A 21,847-nucleotide genomic window follows, 5' to 3' on the forward strand; every position below is an offset into this window, starting at 1 on the left:
GAATTCAATGTGAGGGGGAAAATGAAGAGCTACTATAACGTCAGTCTAAAGGCAGTTCGGGGCCCAGGGGAGGATGAGCTGTCTTGCTAATGTCTGATATCATAGAACAAGCCAAAACGAAACGAGAGCATCTTTAAACGCACAATCTTTTATGCTTGAGAACGTGCACTCTCTTGAGTATGGTCTCCTGCTCGTTATTACGGAGGGATAAGAAGGGAGTGAAAGTTGAGTGGTTTCCTTGGTTTCTTTTCTTCCTGTTTCCGCTACCATCCCTCTTGGGGAACCAAACGGGAATAGGAGAGAACATGGAGATAATAAAAAAACTGACCCACTTCAAGTCAATCTACTTTGTAGGTTCCTAGGAGGCGTGACCCACTTCCCGCAGAGTCCTGGCTCTATTAATTGTTGGCCAGAACGAGTCGAGTTAGCCCGATTTTTGGTCGAGCTAGGTTTGATGGTGAGGTGTGGTTCTTGTCGACTGGGTTCCATGAGAGCCGGGCCAGCACAATTCAGAATGGTTAATGGTCTCTCAATTACGGACTGTGCTCCAACTAAATAAGTCCTACCCAAAATGCTGATCTAGGGTTTGGGTTATATGTTTTGTCCCAAAGAATGATTTATCTCCTTCCACCGCATCAACCATTAGATCACAGAACATTATTTTGAGATCTGTGCAGATAGAGAAAAGAAGAAAAGGTTAAAGTGCTTTGCGATGTGTATAAGATGTGATTCGGTGGTAGACGTTGGGGAGATCAATCATACTTTTGCGCAAAAGATATAACCTGAACCGCTGAAATAACTCCGGGTCCACGCCACGCCTAACTACTACTATGGTGGGTTGGATTCTGAAGCATGACCAAGTCTTGGCGGGGACCGAATTGCGAAAAAGACTAAGGGCTCGTTTGGTTCGCGGGAAAAGAAGGGGGAAAAGTGTGGTCAACGGGAAAGTAATGAGATGCCTCTTGTTTGGTTGGAGTTTTCAAAGGAGAGAGAAGGGAAAGTTATATTCCCATGGGAATGTGATTCCCACATTTCATGGAAAAGTCTTTCCCATGAGAAACATGGGAAAGTTACTTTCCCATGAGGCGGGAATCACTCTATTTTTACTTTTTCCCAAAAAGTCCATTCAGCATTAAAGAAGCATTAAAGAGGCATTAAAAATCTAATTTTTATTAAGGGCATAATAGGAATTATATATAACTTTCCTAGGAAGGTGGATGGCCAACCAAACATAAGCACCTTGGAAATTTGTCACTTTCCCATGGTCAACCAAACATGCCAAAAATACTTTCTTAGGCATCCTCTTCCTAGAAATTTGTTTTCCAAGAATCATATTCCTAGGAAGGAAAATGCTCCCTGCGAACCAAACGAGCCCTAAGGGTTTTTGAATTTTAGTTGAGGGAGCGAGGGTGAGTGTTTTGGAAAGTTCAGTGGCCTCACAGTGACAAGGATATTGGTTGTCACATCAAAAAAAAAGACAAAGGATAGTGGTTGGGTATAATAAGCTTGGTTCGGCTCTCCACCTAATATTCGGAGCATCTACTCGGAGCATCATTGGCGTGCTTGTTCTAACTACATAGGAATACTGCACGGATCCGAAGCATATTCTCTCCTCGAACATCAAAGCCAAACACAGGCTAGAACCTGAAATGGTCAAGAATAAATATAGAGGAGGAAAAGGCAAACCACTGTATCATCAACAAGAAAAACAAAAAACAAAAAGCCCCACTGTTCAAGGGCAGTGTTAGACACAGCTACATAGATGATTCTATTTGGACACACAATAGCAACTTTTCGCACCATTCTTCATCAGTGGTCTTGGACTGTGTTTTCTTTTGTGTTTGGCTAGAATTCTTCGAGAATATGTTGTCTAATTATCCTCGATTAATAATGCAATTCCATGTAGTGCTGCAATGAGAGACTCTTACAAAACAAACATTTATTTGTACAACAACTTTTGATGATGACTGAGCATAATGTCAATGAGTTTCTCTCAGGTCTCGAGTAATGATTTTTTTCAATACTATAACAAGGCACTAGAGTAGTTATTTTGGCACATTATCTTGACGCCCTCTTTATGGTCTCTTTACTACACCTTCCCTTCGCGTCTCGAATAGGTTAGAGATTCTACAGCTGGTGCTGGAACTCTGATAAGAGATCAAATGGTAATGCGTCTCTACTTTTTAATTCAATACTTCTCAATTTTGGTTGGAAGGGGATTGATTGACTACCATAATGTGGATTTATGGCAGCACAACCACCTCAAAAGCACATGATCCTCTTATTTGTGATATTTGGCAGATGAAATGAGCTCTACTAACTTTTAAAGCCTCCCCTTTTTGTTTTTGAGAAGGGGAGCAAGCAATAGATTAGTTGGCCAATTTGAAGTTTGAAAAATAAACTCCTTATGGCTTTGAAGGACGAATTTCCATCTCAATTTAGTTTATGGCTTTAGTTATCTTATTTTTTTAAAAAATTCAAGCTCTCCTGTATGTTTCTTTTTTCAAGAAGGGAACTGAACAATAGATTAGCTAGCTAATTGAAGCTCAAAAAATAGACTTTTTATATATAGATTTGGAGGAGGAACTTTCATCTCGATTCACTGCTGCTTATTGTTGAAGTTTATGGTTTTGCTTTTTTTTTAGACTTGCTTTTAAAAATTCGAAGTTTGCCCTATAAAAAAAAAGAAAGAAGGAAAATATAAGATCTCTGAATCTTACGAGCAGTGCGATTAACCAAAATGCGTATATTTATGTATATATATGATTTATGTATACGTATACATATAGACATAAGTTTATGTATATATCTAAAAAAATAATATTTTAGGCACCCCTCTCTCTCTCTCTCTCTCTCTCTAAGTAGTGGCAAAAGAGGAGGACGCTTATAAAGATAATTTGACAATAATAGAAGTACAATAATAGCTAGCATCCAATGACAATGGCGTTAGCTGATCGAGCCATTTGATGTAACATTGCTCTAGAATTTAATACAACAAGATCTAACCAAAGCACCGACCGGTCTACTTTTCCGCCTCTCAAACAGGACAAAGCCTTTACACCAATCAATTTCCGGCACGCAAGCACCGATGGTGCCGGTCCGTATTCAGGTTATTGGAGACGTGGCAAGTAGCGATTTGCTGAAAAGGGTCTTGTACAGTTCCTTCAAAGAAAACCGAGCGCGGCAGAGCTCCGTGGCGGGGCCAGAGACTTGTTGTGGGCCCACATCGATTAGATTAAGACAACATCGTACGGCTGTTTACACGTAGCGGTACGGACACGTGTCATTAAATGATTAGCGAAAGCACCTAAACCTCGAAACCCATTTATTATATTGGGTCAATACTCAATAGATCAACTAAAAATCACAATATTTAACATCGGACTTGCTTATTGTCTTACAAAAATCACCGAACTTGCTTACACCCATGCCACCTATGATGAACATGTATGCATGTGTAGATGAAGGGCATAGATTAATTCGCCCCTGGATTGCGAACATCGCTATAAGTTTGGGACCCACCTTTCAATTAAATGGGGCCATAAAATATGCCAGCTGTACAACCATGAAGCACGCGTGCGATTACACCACCGGGAAAAAAGAGAGGCGGTATAAGGGTGGATTGATACCTGCGACAAACTCGTCATTGAGTGGCTCACGAAGGAGCTGTCATATAGGCATATGGGGCGTTGAGTGATTGATAGCCTTCAATCATTGATGCAAAAGGTTCCTTCAATATGATAGCAATAGGCAATCCCCTTATCTGACTCGTAATAAAAAAAAATGATCAATAAAAAATAAAAAAATATTTTATATTTATTCGAAGTTTTTTTAAAATTAAAAATAGTGTTTTTTTTATGGAAATAAGGTTGCTTTAAGTTTTTAGATAGATGAGTTGAAATGTTTCATAACAAATAATTTATATATATTTTTTTTAAAAAATAAATATTTAATCAAGTATAAGCCACTATTTAATATGCTAATTTTTTAAAGAATATATTTTGTGAGAGAATTTTTTCTATACGGATGAAAGGTTCTAAAAGATTTATCAATAGTATAATTTATATTTTAATGCCTCCATTGACACGTAATCTCGTCATCCCCCACCAAATAAAATAAAATATACATGCTCTCGCAGCAGCCAAGCCAATGACCTGCATGCGTCGTCAGCATCATTGAGGTGTTTCGCAGGGATTGAAGGGGTGACGCCTTTTTTTTTTTGGTAAAAAAGGGGTGACGCCTTTTTTTTTTTTTTTTTTTTTTGCTGAAAATCTTGCATCCTTTTGCTTGGCCCTTATCTTGATGTCGTCGACTCTTCTCCTGGATCATATAATACCCGGGCGACCCAAACCAATCATTGGTTTTGTCGGCTAATGTGCGTGTTTCATGCCTGAACATCTCAACAAATTCCCACCTAAAAAGAATATTTGGTACCATCTAAGTGTTACCCTCCTAACCTTCCTTTAGATTAAAAAACAATCAATTTTGTCGTGCTTGCAACATGAATATCACAACATAATCATACCTTCAAAATAATACAATACAATATAATAATAAAATGATCTAGGCTTCCAGATCGCAACATGAACCATACATTCAAAATAACACCTCAACCGCACCATCTATTGGAATATAATCTTCCAAATCTTTTGTCACCACACTATTAAAAAATATATAGTCTGGCGGCCTTAAGAAATCATGTAGGCCTCTTGCCTGCCTCCTCTTTATTTGAGCTAAATGATACCAAAAAGAAAAAACCTGCGGACCGACATGTTCTAGCTCGACGGCCGCCTCTTCCAGCCTTCACCATCCGTCGTTCTCGGATGCTCCACGTCGGCTCGCTTGGTCTGTCGTAGGTGCGAGGGTTCATAGTTAAATGACATAGTCTTACGGCATTGTCTCGGAATCTTATGCTATGAGCCAATAAATCCTACCAAATCTACTTGGACCGGAGGGGTCTTTTATTGGACCAGAACGTTTTATAAGCCCATTAGGTATATGATTACAATCATTAAATATTAAATTAGTCCCAAGGTTGGATTACATGCACAATCATTCACTTGAGGATCAAGCCATGGTGACTGCATAATATGCTGCAAAAGCTATGCATGCATGAGCCATCTTAATATAGATCATGTGTTAGAGATTTAGATCTCACAATGGTAGAATTAAGGCTGCAACAAGTATTAACATTACCACTGAAGAGTCATGCTTGAAAAAAGTGGTTAAGATTTACTGGATAAGTCTTGGTTCAGCAGTTGGTATTTTGCTCGTAAAAGATAGTTTATCGGTCGGTATTTTGTTAATTTGAAAAGATTATGAATTTGAAGATTCTTATGCTAATTTTTAGTGTTATTTCATACAAGATTAGTCGAGGGACGAACTGCCACTATTGTTTAGGGCACTCGTTGTTGGACCTTTTTCATATTGATTGATATTTTGAGCAAAAACATAAGAAATAAAATTAATAAGCATAAAATTAAAGGATGACTGTTTAGGAGCCACGATATCTTTTTAACTATTAGGAAATGCTAAAATTATCATATCATTATCAAGGATATCATTATGATATACGACAGCAAGAAATAAAAACTCTATAACCAAATTGTTTTTTTTTAATTAAAAAAATCTCTACAACCAAAACCTATGGGGCATCAACGAGGGACATTTCATGTATTTTAGTGGGTTCATAGATTTACTCGTCTAACCGGAAATCACGAAGCACTTTTGATACTCTATTCTGGTATGGCAAATTCAGGCATTCATATCGTATAGATGGATCGATATACAATATCGATATACTTTTAAATTTCTTCTATCACAGATGACATTTGGCAGTATCTCTAAGACTCCTTTGATAAACAGTACTTATCCATAGTGCCACATATTTAGGTCCAGAAGATCAAATCCTCGCATGAGTTGGGCATCATGTGCTTATGCCCCTTGAAATGCGCCATCCATGCCATTACATTGTAGAATTTGAGCCATCATCTACTCTCAGATGAAGTTATATAGTTGAATTGCGCCTCTGATAGTGGGTTTGTTGTAGTAATTTTATTAACAATCAAGAAAATTGAATAATTAGGTTCATGCAGTTTGATGACCTTGGATTTCGTATATTAATACAAAACTAAATGTAGAAGCTAAAACGATTTCTAAATCATATTATCATCATACTTAAAATACAAATAGGCATAAACAGGTATCTATTAATTCAAAAGAAGCAGTTATTTATTAAATAAATTCAAAGCTAGATGTAGGCTCTTGTTGAATTGCTATTATTAATGTATAAAAATAAAAATGAGCTCTCTAAAATCATTGCAAAAGCCATGATAATGTCTGTTGTTAATTATAGACCTTTTGATGGATATGTGTATGTCTAGTGGCTTGGAATCTTTACTTAGGGGGAAATATTAGGTTTGGCTCAGCAATTGTCATGAAACTTGTAACTTCGAGTCTACAACTGACACAATAAACAGAAAGTGTAAGATGTGCAGTAGACTCATCCACGAATTGATATAAAGGCTAGTAGTGGCGAACTAATAGTAACAAATACAAAATTCCATAACATCACTCAGGCTAATGCTCAATTCACATGAAATAAAATTTTTTGATTTTTTGCGGGGGACTGATGTCAACTTAAATGGAGTACTTGAGTTAATAAGAAATTTAGTTCCGTAGTAAACTCATATGGACAAAGGTCACATAAAAGCTAATTTTTAAAATCAATCACGTAGTTAATGCAAATTTGTATTTTGTGTCGGAGACATGCATATAAAGGGAAATATTGGCAAAATAGTTGCTAGCATTAAGATAAAATTTAAATGTCTCGGATTCATCCAAGTCATGAAGGGTAATATCAGCAAATAATCTAGCAGAGATAGGGCAAAGAATCAAATAAAAGTTGGTCTCAATGCCAAAAATAACAGAGATTTTGTTTCCTGGTGCAGAGTTAGTCCAACTTTTTGGCTTAGCCCTCTCAAGTCCAGCTTTTGCATTTGTAGTAAATCATGTGGAGTAAAATATAATGTTGTCAATTCTAAAGAGGGCTAAAGTTTGACTTCAGGTGAAGTCGCAAAGGTGAAGTTGAGATAGCGTGAGACATCTAAGACTCCTTTTCTTTTCCTATAGCGACCCAATTGGTTTGATTTTACCTGGAAGCTCCATCCCCGAGCTTCTTTAAAGTTAACTTTGATAGTAGTATGATGAGCACTGGCAACAGAGGTGGAGTTGGATTTATGATCCGGAATCCGGATTCTAGGTTGATCGCAACAGGCAGGACGCCGATCTTTGATGTTTCAGTTTCAAGAGTGAAGCTGAGGGCGGGCTGGGTAGGTATTACCTATTGGAAGCGAGTTTTAAGGGCTGACCACATTGCCATTGAGGGCGACCCAGCAATGGAGATAGGCCAGATCGAAGGTCAACAAGTTTTGATACTATTCATCCATTTCTGCTTGATATCTGGAGGAGCTTGAGGGAGTGTATCTTCTAGATGGTCAGGTATATCTATCATGAAGCCAACAATGCTTGGATTGAATTGCCTCTTTTATGGTAGAGCACGGGTGCTTTAAACTGACTTATCAGTTGTCCCGTGCTGCCTGATATTTTAGTTTCTGGTTTTATTGGACGTATTTATGTTAGATATGTATGATATATCGAGTTGATATCGCGTGTTAGGCTCTCGAATCCATCCCGGATAGATTCCTTCGGTTCTCCCTGATGTCATGCCTTTTCCAAGTCTTTTGAATTTGAGGGTTTTGAGAGAGTTGGTTACTCTAGGGTTTTAGTCGGCGAGGGTTTGTAGGAAAAGCGAAGTGTTAATCAGGGAGGGGTATCAAGAAAAGAGGGGGAAGAAGGTGGTTGTCAGGATTCTGTTGTCGAGTTTGGGTGCCGGAACAAGCCCTTCTATCGAGTCATGGCTGCCGATAGCTGGTCCCCCAGAGAGGGGAAGCATCTCGAGGTCCTGGGCTATTACAATCCGTTGCCGGGTAACTTGTTCTCTTCCAGAAAAAAATCCAATCTTTCGTCATGCCATTGCCTAATTACGATTTTCCCGATCCCTAAATATCTCATCTTTTTTTTTTTTTTGTGTAAAAACATTCTCTTGCTATGCACAGATTTCTCTTTTCACAGATTTATTTGTCTGCACTTTCTGTGATGCATAATGCTAGTTAAAGTTTGGATTTTTTTTCTTTTTAAAATTTTTTTAACTTCAGGGCAGGATGGTGGTAAGAAAGTGGGCCTGAATTTTGACAAGAGTGAAGTAAGTTGTTCTTTATTTAGCCTAGTTACTGTGTTCTTCAGGATTTCCCCCCCTTCGAACTAGCAGTTCGCTTATTTAGACTTTGGTTCATTTTCTTCGACATATGAATCTTTATCTCTTTCATATCTTGAGTTGTTATGTGTAGTAATTATGAAGAGAATGAGAACTTCCATCGAAGAGTAGGATTGAGTTTTCCTACTCCATATCTTCACTGCTCTGATGCCATGTTATAGCCAGGTATCATGATGTATTTGTCGTGCCTGTTTACCACTGTATTGTATGCATAAATTCGACACAAACATGCACATGATGCTGATTACCACACCTTTGCCGCTATCTCAATGGCTTAAGTTCATACTTTCATCTCTGAATTTGCAGAGAGAGCAATGGAAACATGGTTGCTGTCTATTAGCAACTGACTATCAGGAACTGGCTTGATCATATATACACCAACACTGAGTCCAGCATTCATATATAAGTTTATGTAGGAAAAAGGAAAAGTGAAAAATGAAAATTTGAATAAGCTGTTTTTAAGATTATCCTAACCTGAGCTGGAAATGAGGCCTATGAGCATGTGATTTTGCATTGTTCTCAATGTTTTACCATAAGAAAATCCAGATAGATGTGGTTTTGATTAAGGCACCTGTAAGAAGGCCCAGTGTATGTTGTCCAAGACAATCATGTTGCACCCATATGTGTGGGATTAGATAAAAATGGGCAAGACATTTCCTCAGTTTTTCTTTTTGTTGCTCTACATGTTCTTTAAAAGTTCTGATTTTCTTCCCCTACTTCTTAGTAGCCGCGGGGTAACTTTGCTGGTCATATATTATTTCTTGTTTCTTGAGATGGTTGTTTGCTGTCATAAACCAAAGTTGGATAAGTTTATCTGCATATGGCTTTCTCCATCTATTTGGTGGTAGATTTAGAATTAGCTTGATTGTCAGCCCGTTGGGGAATATGGGACCTCCTGATTTGTAGATTAGCAACTATGTTTTCGTTTTCCTTGCATTAGGTTCCTTGCACAAGTTCGTGCCCTTACCTCAACTCCTTTATGTCCTATTTACTCTCATGGAAGTTGGAGGGGGGTTCTGGGCACAATATCTGTGTGGTAAGGGGGTAATTTACATTTGCAGCCAATTTGACAATATTTTTAAAAACTTTATTTCTTATCTGAGAAATGCTTAAGATTAGATCCGAGCTTACATGTCAGATTGAGAATGTGCTCATTGTTTCTCCAATGGAAAAAGTTTCCTTGGTTATTTGCCATATATAGTTGACCTTTATTTATTGGGATTCTGAGATTAGTTGGATGCACAAGTACACCCTGAGTGGTGCTGCCAGAAGAAAATGCGTTATTTTACTGCTTGGACCAGGAGAATGTGTTTGTTTGAAAGTAGCATGCGACTTGGACACTCTCAAGTTTTACTCTCATTCGTAATGAAATCTTATGCAGGAAATGAGATCTTCTCATATGTAAGCCTTCCTCTAGTTCCTTGCTACGAGCTGCAATACGAAAATATCATAATTTTAAGCTGAAAACCTTTCCATTGTAGGTTATTTAGCTTCGAAGAAGAGCTAATGATGAAATAAGAGGGTCTTCTGGTTTCGATATTGATAGGAGGTGGCTTGTTCTTATGTTTGCCCTATCTGAAACTGGATTAAAATTTAGTGATTGGAAGCAAGTGCTAATCTAAATTTTCCTGGACCATTAAGGCATAGTGATATACAGCATTTAGAAGAATCCATCTGTCCTGCGTATAATTATGACATATCCTGGTACAATATGCGTTGCTTGAAAGAGTTTGCTGGATCTGTTCTCGGAATACTTTTATTCTTCACACCCATTTTCTGCTGCTGGTGCAGGTTCTGGCTATCGGTTGGGTCACAGCCTTCAGAGCCCTTCCAACGTATCCTTTTTCGAGCGGGGCTTCTTCCTCCCCCACATTTGCTTGCGATTTCCCGCAAAGGCGGGCCACGTGACACCCGCCCCATAGATCCGATGAGCGCTCGTTACCTGAGTCCCACAAACTCTCCACGCGAACAAGAAGGCGCTGACGCTGGAAAAAAGCGAAGCAGGCGACAAGCAGAGCCTTCGAAGGGCACCAAAACAGCTGCTGTTTTTAAAAGTAAGCTGCCTGCTCTTATCATCTAGTTTTGGGTGTATGAATTGGTGTCATATTTTTCTTTTCTTTTTTTTCTTTAAAAAAAACGTTTTCTAATGTTATTTAATAAGTTCCCACGAATCCAGATTTGAACCATTGATTTGTGATTTTGTATTTTTAATGACTCAAATAAAATTGCACATCTGTTTTTTTTTATATGTTTGGAATGAACATAACAGAAGAGACGGAAGCTTGAAGGCTGTAAGTCCCTTCCTCGCTTTCCAATATAAAGCAACCATCTTATTCTGTTTATGGCTCCCCCTTGGAGTTTTCTGATTGATTCATATAAACCATACCTTTCTTCATAACCTAACCACGCAAAAGTAGACTTCCCTTCTTTATACATCGTATTGGATATGTTGCCGTTTCTTTGCAAGAGCAGCACACAGTCGATACCAATCTTTTCCGCTAATCGTCCAATGAGAAGAGATGCTTTATCTGATCAGATCACGAGAATAAAATCCCCCTTGTTCGCATATTAAAGGGCGCCATCGAAAACTATCGATTTACTCTGTAACTTTGTAGGATAAGAACTTGATACGTTCCCTCCAAATCAAAGTGGATTAAAGTGAGCCTGCTCGTTAACTTTTCGTAAAGGCTACAAATAGACCTTCTGGGTCCCGGCCCATCCCAAACGGTAAATACTGCCATCAGTGCAAATTGGTCGTGGTGTATGATTAGTACCTTTTTATGGACACTGCCTGAAGGATGGTTTCGGCTTTGGTGTGCCTAATACCAAATATATGATATTTACTTCTTTAACTAGATCAAGTTTAGACGTGGCCTAAAAAAAATAGAATTTTTTGCATAGATACTTTTTTAAATATCAAATTTTGCATGAATATCCTTCCAAAATTGATATTTGCATGTATACCCTCGTAAAACTCTGTTATTGTACAAATGCCCGCAATATAACGGTTGTTCTAACGGTGTTAAAAAAATCGTATTTATATTAATTAAAAATAAAATAAAATTTAAAATTATGCTATTGTTTCTGTTTTCTTTTTTTGCTATCAGGATCGCGATCTATTTGCATGTCTACTCATTAAGAATATTTTAATCATTTTATTTGAAACCGTTAATTTTTTAGCATCGTCAAATAGTATGGGTACATATGCAAAAACAAAAATTAAAAAAAAAGGGGTAGAATGGCAAAACAAGTGTTTTACGAGGATGTACATGCAAATATCAATTTGAGAAGGATATGCATGCAAAATTCGATATTTAGAAAGGTATTCATGCAAAAAATCCAAAAAAAATAAGTCTACCAGTTCTCGTCAACTATTTATATCCGAATTACTTATGGTCGATGTAAACTTATCTAAATTGAATCCTGCTCGCAGAACCACCGCCAATTTGGCTAGATGGGGTGCAACGTGGTGCATCCAACCCGACAAAATACAATATATATGTATAGATGCATATATTATTGCATTAGAGAATAGCAACTGAAACAAAAATAAAAACATTGTCCAACTTCCATTATTCCTTGCAATGAGACACAAGGCATTGCTTCCCAGTGAGGCCACCCAAAACTGGAAAAATACTAAACCCAACCTCCTCACCATGTGCGTGAGGGCCTTCCAAAGCAACCTCCGAAAGCCTTCAACCCCACCTTCTTCCCCTCCCAACCTCCTCTCTTCAAACTCCCCCACCCCCCTCCCAAGGCTCCAATCCCAGCGGCATTTAAAAGTTACTCCACCCCCCTCCCAATGCCTCCTTCCCTCACTCTCCCCGACCATCCCCCGCCACCCCAATTGAAACCACCAACCAGTTCCGGTTCCGAAAATCCATGGGGCCATCAAGGCAGCTCTTTGCCTCTGTTTTGGTGCTGCTCCTTTCATTCCACCTCTCTATGTGCTGCACCTTCACCATATATAACAACTGTCCGCATGCGATCTGGCCCGGGACGCTGGCCGGGGCGGGGACGCCGCAGCTGCCGACGACCGGCTTCCGGCTCGAACCGGGCCGGAGCGAGCGGATAGCGGCCCCGCCCGGGTGGTCGGGCCGGTTCTGGGCGCGGACCGGGTGCGAGTTCGACGCGGAGGGGGCGGGCACGTGCCAGACAGGTGACTGTGGGGGCCGCATGGAGTGCGGCGGGGCCGGGGCCCTCCCTCCCGCCACGCTCTTTGAGATCACCCTCGGTAAGAGCAAAGACCGGGACTTCTACGACGTCAGCCTCGTCGACGGCTACAACCTACCCATCGCCGCCGCGCCCCGGGTGCCTCGCGGGAGGTGTAACATTACCGGATGCGTAGCGGATCTCAACAGCGGTAATTAATTATTTCTCTTTATTAGATTTCATTTTTTGAAAAGAAAAAAAATCGAGTTACATGAGCTCGAGATCCAAACTTAAATAAAAATATAAATTGGATAATTAATTATTTCAGCTTGCCCGAAAGAGCTTCAAGTAGACGGGGATGGTGGAGTGGTGGCCTGCAAGAGTGCTTGCGAAGCCTTTGGGCTGGATGAGTACTGCTGCAGTGGGGAGTTTGGCAACCCAACCACTTGCAAGCCCTCTTACTACTCGAGCATCTTCAAGACTGCCTGCCCAAGGGCTTACAGCTATGCGTACGATGATGGAACCAGCACCTTCACTTGCAAGGCCTACGATTACACCATCGTCTTCTGCCCCAATGCCAACGGGTAACTTTCTGCCCTCTGTAAATGTTGCACCTTTCTCTGTTATCGCTATTATAACGGCTCCTTTCGTCAGTTGCATCGTTGACACTATTTTTTTTTTTTGCCTAACAACTTTACCCATGCTAATTCAGCTTTTACAGTCCTCAAGTTTTTGTTCAGCATATGATGGCCTCGTTATGCTTTTTCACTCGATTTCATAGAGCTGGGTGATTAAATATGCAGATACCTAATCTTTCATGATCTTGTTCATGTCTCCTTGCTTCTGCCTTGGCATTTCATCTCTGCCTCAACATTCTTGCTCTCATTCTGAATGCATGCATTCAGTTTCTTTATGTAAAAGATTGAATGATAAACAAGTACTGTATTTAACTTCCATCCCTGCACAGGATGAAGAGGTCAGATGGGTTTTCTACAGGCCAAGCAATAAATGGACATGGAGATGAAAGTGAACCCCTGGCGATGGCCTCATCTGCGACCGTGGTATCATTTCACCTATGCTTCCTTCTCCTGTCCGTTCTCTTTTTCTAGGCGGCTCTGAATGATCTGATTGCCTCAGCTGTCGCGAACAAAGCTGGGGCTCGGTGACAGGCTGACCTGAGAATTAAAAGCTCGTTCAAAGAAAATACGGCTGTACAACCAGCTTTACATCATGCGAATCCAGGAGATAGATCTCGAGCAAAAAAGGATATGGAACTGAAAAGATGAAGAACACCTGTGTACACTCCAGAAGAAAAAAGAGCAAAAAATTTATTGCAGAGACTCTCTAACCGGAGGTCATCCTAATAATTTCTTTGCGATTTCATACTTACCATAAACCTTGTATAACACTATCTGAAAGCAAAAGCAAAAAATGAGAAGGATACTAGAAACTGGAGGTAATAATATAGAGTTGTTTAATAATTGTTATTGGTGTAAAAGTCAATAACACAAATGAAATGCTGGATAGTGCTTTGCTCAAAAAAAAAAAAAGGCGAAGAAAATAAATGACAGAAAAGAAAGACGAATGCCCCTGCGGCCACTGCCACCACCCTCTACCCCTCCCACTCTTTTCTCTTTCCTATTTCCTAATTAACAATAACTAGTGTTGAAATGATCCGGTACAAAGATACAAGGATATATTAAGCAGGCGATCATCTCATTTCTTCTTCTTTGTTTTCTTTGCAACTTGAGGCTTCCTTGCTGCTTTCTTGGATGACCTTGCAGTACCTTTTGCCTTTCGCACCGAACCCTGCATATGAAGTCTTGTCAGTTACCCGTGCAGCAATAATTTATAATGGAAGCAAAAGAAGTTTATAAATTTAGAAGGCCCCAATCATGAGAAATAAATTAGTACTGGTATCCTTCATTACAACTCGGTTCCAGTTCAATGAAAGAATGATAACCCTTTCAGCAAAAAGAAGAAAAAAAAAAGAATGATAACCCTTCAGAGATCCTATACGACTGAGACAGCAAAATGCCACTGCAATTGTTTTTCATCCAATCTGATAGAAGGTACCTCAAACTCCTGTCCTGAGATATATTGCAGCATTGCCATCTGATAGAACAAAGGAAATCAACCTGTTCTCAATACTGCTCGTCTTCCACACTTTCCCGTCAAATAGCTGTATGGTCAGCGTGCATTGAGCACGGTGACAGTTGTGATGAATTTAGTGAACAACCATGATTCTCTTTGTTTCTTTCTATTTCTGATTAACATCCAAAATTGAACAAAACTTTTGCTTATCCTAAATGTCCCTCTAGGACAAAATTGCTAAACAATTCATTGAAAAAAGCTTCTATTTTATGGCTAGAAGCCACTATTTCTTACTTATTCGGGCTACACTAACCCCTCAACACAGCTAAACAAAAATGATAACCAACTAGCTGACCACACTTCTAGCCTTAATCCCAAGAGCCCACCATGAACTGTCTGTACCCAAAAGCCAAAGAACAAGCTGGTCAGGTATGTAGCTTTCTATTTCTTTGTAAGTTGGAAAAAAGCATATGAAATCATTTACTTAGTATCATATACCCAATTTGAATATTTTAAGCATATATAAATCGGTTTATTGAAGAGCTGATAATTTGATTCAGAGGAAAAGAGTTAATCAAAATCTCTCCCAACAGTAGTAATCTGTGCCATGAGCACCGTAACAAATCAGAAACAGTTATAGAAGGGACTATTAGTTGTTTTCCAAATATCAATGAGAAAGCATTAATCCAATTACTTCTATAAGAAAATAATTGCAATACTATTTTCCAACAAACTATAAGTGAAGCCACCAATGCTGTCAGAAATAAAAGAAAGTGATCTACCGTGAACTTTATCCATGCCAAATTAAACACGACTGCATCTTTGCAGAATTTACAGTTCCATAAACTGTGTCTAAAAGAAATTAACCAGGATTGAGAGCATACCGATGACTTCTCAACTTTTCCTTTGGTCTTCATATCTAGTTGGACCCCATTTTCATTGCTTCGATCACTTTGATGAGCAGAAGATTTAGGCAACCTATCTGCCTCCTCTTCAGAATCAAACGAAAATCCATCAAGTGTTCCTACTCAAAATGGGAGAGCTACTTGTTATATGATAGATAAGAATAGTGGCAGTAAGGCATATGTAAGTATGCATAGAACTGCATAAGGCAGCAGGGAGAAAGAAGATGAGAACAAGCTATTCAAATGTTGTAAAATGAATATTGGCATGTTGTTTCCAACAAAAAAATTCTTTTCATGCAGCCGAGCAAGGCTACTCCACTATCCTGTAGGTTTCTCATGAGGTGCTGGAAAACCACTTCCCTAATGCAGAATTATCCCAGGACATTGTCCTATAATATCCACAAGATGCTAAACCTTCTTAGATTGCTTCAACTAATTAATACGTATCTTCGAGACCCCTGCTTCAACTTATTTTGCTTTAAAATTACCTGTATCGTTAATTGAGATCTTCGTGCAATAGGTTAATGTTTCAAGGAGTGCTGGGTCTTGATTGAATGGTGAATCAATGATTGCTGACCACCACAATTAGTTAGTGCATGCACAATCAGTTACTAACATGAAGTATGATGACACCTTTCAACCTGAAGTTCTAAAGCAAAGGAGGATGGTTCTTATGCATTAATGAAAACTTATGATAGAGTTCACAAGAGCTAATCTAGCAGACATTAATAGGAAAAGTTGTACTAAATGGTTATGCGGGGAAAATTTATAAGATATATTTAAAAGCAAATTATGCTTGCAAGCAATGACAAAAGCAACAGAATTCTTCCTGTAGATATGATCATACACCAAAATTTAATATAAGGAGAAGGGTCGTGCTGATTTTCACAAAGAAGAAAATGTCTTGTTTCTACAAGACCAAATATTTGTTTAAACAAGTGACTATTTTAAGCCAAAAAATCTACCTTCAATCATTGTTTCAGCTTCAAACACATTAGACTGAGGCTCCAATTGGATAAAATCATTCATGATAGCTTCTATCTGTGCAGTCACCATTTCAAATCAACAACTAGATAAACAGTTTTGGAAAAGAAAAATTATAAACATCTTAAACATCTAACTCAGACTGGGCACTGGTATATCAAAAGATAACTATATGAAATTTAGATCTTATTGGCTCAGAGCTTGAAATAAACACACCGCTAACCAGAACAGCATGCAGATCCCAGGAAACTCACATGAAACTTCAGCAATTCTTAAAACATTAAATGCCATAAACCAGAATTAGTTTTTGTTCCCGGTTCTGCTACAGTACCAATTCCATTAAAATTGCACTTGCAAAATAATACACCATGATGTTTCTTTAACCAAAACAGGTCTGCATGTGCTCTAGATTAAGCTTGTAATGAGCTATTCATGATTTAAATTCTATAGAATAAAATTTAGGAAAAGAAGATGGAGTTCTCCTAACTCTACAGCTCACGGCACAACAAAAGATAATAGAATCTTAGAATAGAATAAGTATTAACTTGTGCAAAATAAAACGATGTGACACGGGACTCAAGTCTCCATGAATCAGTATGTGCTATCACTTGATAGCACAAAGAAAGTTATAACCATAACAACCTAGCCTTTCCCCAAGCACCTGGTGTCAGCTTTAGCAATTGCCCAGTGAAAAAATAAAATAAGACAGAATTATCTCTACAATCTTTGAGCATTGTGAGAAGTCATGGGAGAATTAAGCCTGCCGGCGAGGGGAGAAAGAAGTAAGAACTGTGAATCATAAAATTAGTTATGTTATGATTCAACAAATCAAGTTGCATCATCGAATTAAAAAATATAAGGACGATAAAATGTAGAAAAGGGCATTGCCATGTATTTCGCTTTCATTAGGATATTAACTGAGCTTACATTTCTCATTCTAAAAGCACATACCCAACAGAGAACTCAGAAAATGTTACTCTAGGTTTTCTAAAGACAGACCTTTGCTTCTGACTGTCCGACACCAACCTGAAAAATAAGAAGTATTTGTCAATACCCAGCTATCACTGTTATTTGAAATTCCAAATCACAGAAAAATCACATGTTTGAGTTCAGGAATAAGCTAGAATTAAATCTAGTCCCGAGATTATGATGGATGGCATACGATGCAAAATGTCCTCGAAGGAACTATTGTTGATTTATATAAGGTCCCTGTAAATCAGAAAAAAATATAGCTATTATCAGATATCATTTTTAAGTGCTGCAGATAGATGGATGAACAAGGATAAATACAGAAAAGCCTCTTTAAAGGGTTAACTGAAACTCCAAAAGACCTTCTCAGTTGATAAGAAAAAGAAATCCATTGTTAGCTTGAGAAAATGGAACACAAAGGGCTGAATTTAAAAGGTAAAAGAAATATAATTCATGTCATAACAGCATTCATAAGTTCAAGAAAAAAATTAGGATCCAAACTAGGATGAGGCGATTGATGAAGTGCTAATCAAGAGAGTGATAATAACAGAAACTCTTATCTGTTTTCTACTTCATTATGAACCCGAGCAAAAGTACCTAAAATACAAATGGTTCCTTTAACAAGTCCAGACCACTATATTTTACTAAGAAAGTACTCAATAGCAGTGACCAATTAGCAAAACAAATGAGATTAATTATTTGCGCTGGGAGAATTGGGGGCCAGAAGTATAATTGTCTCTTTGTTTTCTGCAATATTTGCAAATAAGTATCTTGAAAAGTTTTTGTGAGTCAATTTATCCTACAAGCAAGTTTGGATTCATTAGAAACTCTAAACTCTAAAGATGTGACTAAACACAAAGAAGATAATCAACAAAATAATTTCAGGTTCATGGAAATCTTGAGCTTTCTTATACAGTGAGCCACTTCCAATTCTAAAGCCATCTAAGACTTGAAATGCTTGAATTGAGAGGAAATCTATAGCTTTCATTTTAACCTTTCCTTCTATCCAGACATAATATTCCCAACCTTTCTCCCGAACAGCAAAAAAAAGAATATTATTTCACTGAGTTCAAGGATTTTTTTCCTTTTTTTTTAAAAAAAAAAAGAACAATAGGACACATGGAAAAAGCCATTATCGAGTACGAACCATGTGAAACATTTTAATGATTGGCTTCATCATCTGTTTCACAAACAGGGATAAGGCAGATGGTTCACAAAAGTTTATAAAAACTACCTTTTAGGTCTAAGAGCATTTCCTGGTTTCCAGCAGAAGCATTTGATATTACTATTCGCCCAACAGCACCCACATCCCCACTTAAGTCTATGGAATCCCCATCACATTCAACCAGTACCTGAACTTAACAAAAGCAACCATTTAGAGAGCGAGATGTTCACAAATATGAACTTCAAAAAAGTCAATTAAGTAGAGTAACTGTTGCTAAGGAAGCAACCTAATGTCCATTAGATACATGACATGCATTGCACAGGACTAACCTATAGTTCATTTGCAACTGTTGGAAGATAATAATATTGGTGGTTAAAATCATGTCAGATGACAGTACATACTCCATTTCAAAACTTAGTAGAAAGCCAACACTTCATGGATACTACTTTTTTAGCTATATACTACTGATCAAATCCACTTTTTTTTTCTATAAGATATATATCAAACTGTTTTTATAGAAAAGTATCCAAGAAATAATTTTCTAAAAACCAGTGATGCTTCACATGAATGATTAATGAATAATCAAAGCATATCTATTCAAAAAAATTTAATCATATAATACCACATCACTATGCTGTGAAGGACACAGGTGCATGTGCATTTCTGGTGATGGTGAAAGTCAAGTGCATATCCTAATTTTTTTCAGATTTATATCTATGTCATTAACTGTGTATGGAATGTGCATTTCATACAAGGAGTTATTTATTGGAAAAGTAACACATGCCATAAACAGAATATTGCAGAACAGTTTTTTTTTTTTTTTTTAAAAAAAGGGGGAAAACCAGACATAAAATAAATACCTTTGAACGTTGAACTTTGTCTGGGAACACTAGAGGCAACCTTGAGGAGATCTGAAATGCACAAGCGCATGTAACCCATCATAGGGTTGTGCATGAAAAGAAAACTAATGTATCCAGAGAATATTGGTAATTAAAGAAGGATGAAATAGGATGCAAAACCTACATTAACAATATCTTGGAAAATCAGAAAATTAGTTCCCATGACAAACCTATCAGTTAAACCCAAAATGCTCGGTGGAGAAATGACAATCATCACAATGAGCATTTCCAACATCAACATCATTAGTAGGATCTAAACTTAACCAGCAGTTCATTTAGCTTAGAGAGTTAAAGATAAAAAGGTGAATTAATGTTGGCATCTTACAGTAGGTCCAGCAGGTTTCTCCCTGATATCTTCCTCAGACGGTCCCTCGTCTTGCACATCCAAGGTGTCTATGACAGATCATGCAAACGTAAAATGAACAAAGAGATTAAACAGTAAAGTGGTAACTGAGACTAAAAGATTAGCTGCCGACATTCTGTCGAGCAGTTATTCCAAAGAATAATTGACCTCATTCAGTTATTTGACTACCTTCTTTTAGCTTTTGATTAGTTTTAGTTTTTACAGTCTTCTGTTTTTTTCCCTTGATGGCCGGGCTTTCTTCTCCACTGTATATTAGAATCGTATGCTGTTCTTTTTGACGTTTCTCTGGTACTTCGCGATGGATATGATCGGACCTTGCTGGGCTACTTTCTGGGGAAGAGTCCGATGCCGAAGATAGTATCACGAAACCTTGACTTGGTGCCTGTTCGAGAGAGAGAACCCTTGCGATTAGCATGAAGTTAGCAGTCAAATGGTGACCCATCATCATAAAAATCTAATAAATAGAGCAAAAATTAGGGCAAAATGGTCAAAAATAAACCAGCGAATAGCCAAAATCTCAAGCCGAATTACAGAAATAAACTAAACGCGATACTCTATAGCGAATTAATTGGACAAGCATATCAAAACCCTAAAAAGATGCCCAAAACCCAGTACCCGATTCAGTTGACCAGTACCGATTTTAGTAAAAAATATACCCTGAGAGTAAATAGCATCGGAGGAAAGTGAAATCCACGATGCCAATGAGTTAAACATACCTCAAACAAACATTCAAAGCTTCAGCAGTATTAATTCGGAAAAAATAGTTGAGAGGAAAAGAGAGATGGAGCTCAAAGTGAGCAAAAAGTGGATTCTTTTTTACTTCCTTTTCTTCGATCATTAGCTTAAAAAAATCTAAAAGCGAGAAGTGAGGCGTATAAATCATGAATCACGAAGAAATTGTAGCGAGAAAAATAGGGAGATAGGGAACCTGGAAAGCTCGTAACCAGTCGGGAGATTCTTCGCGAGAGTCGCTCATAGCGTCGGCGATCCAAGAGAAGGTGGTGCTGAGGCTTTTGCCGCTTTTCGTCGGGTCATGGACTTTGGGGATGGAGGAGGTGGAAACGGGTCGGATCTTTTATGTGTTTGCAAATCCGGTTTGCGAAGGAGGTTGGACCATAGTTTTACCTATGAGAGCCTGGATTTCGACAGGTTGGTGCTTCAAGCGAAGTATATATTTAGATAGTCCAATGGAGCAGCTGATTGGATAGCTTCTTTTGTTACTAATTATTTGATGGACCACCCATAAGAGAAAGAGGTGGAGTTGCCTTCTGTGATGCACTGCTTTTTAATTTTTTTGGTGCATGAGGCTTTCGTTTTCACAAAAAAAAAAAATCCAGATTCTACCGTCCATTAGTAGTTATTTAAAATCCACGAGGCTTTCGTTCCATTTGAATACATATTTTTCTCCGTACCATGGTTAGGTAGTGCCTTTCCTATTAAAACCACAGTGTAGTAACTTTTTCTAAAATAAACAATATCTTTTCATTGCATAAAGGTACATATGACATCTTAGACCACCAAAGACTCAAGATTCATTATTATTAATAATAATTATAAAAATACGGCACACCAAATGATGAGTATCAAATTTTTCGTTTGGAAAAAAATTTGGCCGAATATATCTATATTTTAGCTTTTTCATTATTTTTTTACTGATTATGTATATTTTGAAACAGTTATACCGTTTTTTCGATTAGAAGAAAAATCCAACCTAAATTGTTGAAAAAACAGATGCCACTAGCATAAGTAGAGTCTTTATAACATAATTTTGTAAGTAATCAATAAAAAAGAAAAAAAATCTAAATCTTATTTTCTTCACGTTTTCTACTTTCGTACTAAATTTTTCAAAAAATTTAAGTTGAGTGAATAGAAAGAATTACTTTCTTTTTCTTGGCCGATTTATGATTGGTGGTAAATCATGCCGTTCCCAATTGATTTCAAGTTTTCCCCAAAATTGACAGTTTTGGTTTAGGAGCATCA

At 38.0% G+C, this 21,847-nt stretch overlaps 2 protein-coding genes across 3 annotated transcripts; one reads left to right on the forward strand and one right to left on the reverse strand.

Annotated features, from left to right (window-relative positions):
• Positions 1 to 11,689: 11,689 nt before the first annotated feature.
• Positions 11,690 to 14,037, forward strand: LOC103715517 (pathogenesis-related thaumatin-like protein 3.5). Its single transcript, XM_008803170.4, has 3 exons — positions 11,690 to 12,698; positions 12,816 to 13,071; positions 13,455 to 14,037. Exons 1-3 carry the CDS (start codon positions 12,218 to 12,220, stop codon positions 13,594 to 13,596), a joined length of 879 nt encoding a protein of 292 aa, XP_008801392.2. The 5' UTR covers positions 11,690 to 12,217; the 3' UTR covers positions 13,597 to 14,037.
• Positions 13,945 to 20,916, reverse strand: LOC103715516 (DNA-binding protein BIN4-like). Of its 2 annotated transcripts, XM_008803169.3 has the most exons (10): positions 20,796 to 20,916; positions 20,036 to 20,249; positions 19,829 to 19,896; positions 19,465 to 19,515; positions 18,674 to 18,791; positions 17,633 to 17,679; positions 17,470 to 17,496; positions 16,452 to 16,527; positions 15,466 to 15,605; positions 13,945 to 14,296 (listed from the first exon to the last, which is right to left on the reverse strand). In XM_008803169.3, the coding sequence occupies exons 1-10, from the start codon at positions 20,841 to 20,843 to the stop codon at positions 14,204 to 14,206; spliced, it is 882 nt and encodes a 293-aa protein (XP_008801391.2). In that variant the 5' UTR covers positions 20,844 to 20,916; the 3' UTR covers positions 13,945 to 14,203. The 2 variants fall into 2 exon arrangements, with proteins under 2 accessions (XP_008801391.2, XP_017700297.2); XM_017844808.3 differs by lacking the exon at positions 19,465 to 19,515.
• Between the last annotated feature and the right edge of the window lie 931 nt (positions 20,917 to 21,847).

Source organism: Phoenix dactylifera, chromosome 7 (genome assembly GCF_009389715.1).
Source record: "Phoenix dactylifera cultivar Barhee BC4 chromosome 7, palm_55x_up_171113_PBpolish2nd_filt_p, whole genome shotgun sequence".
NCBI classification, from domain to species: Eukaryota; Viridiplantae; Streptophyta; class Magnoliopsida; order Arecales; family Arecaceae; genus Phoenix; species Phoenix dactylifera.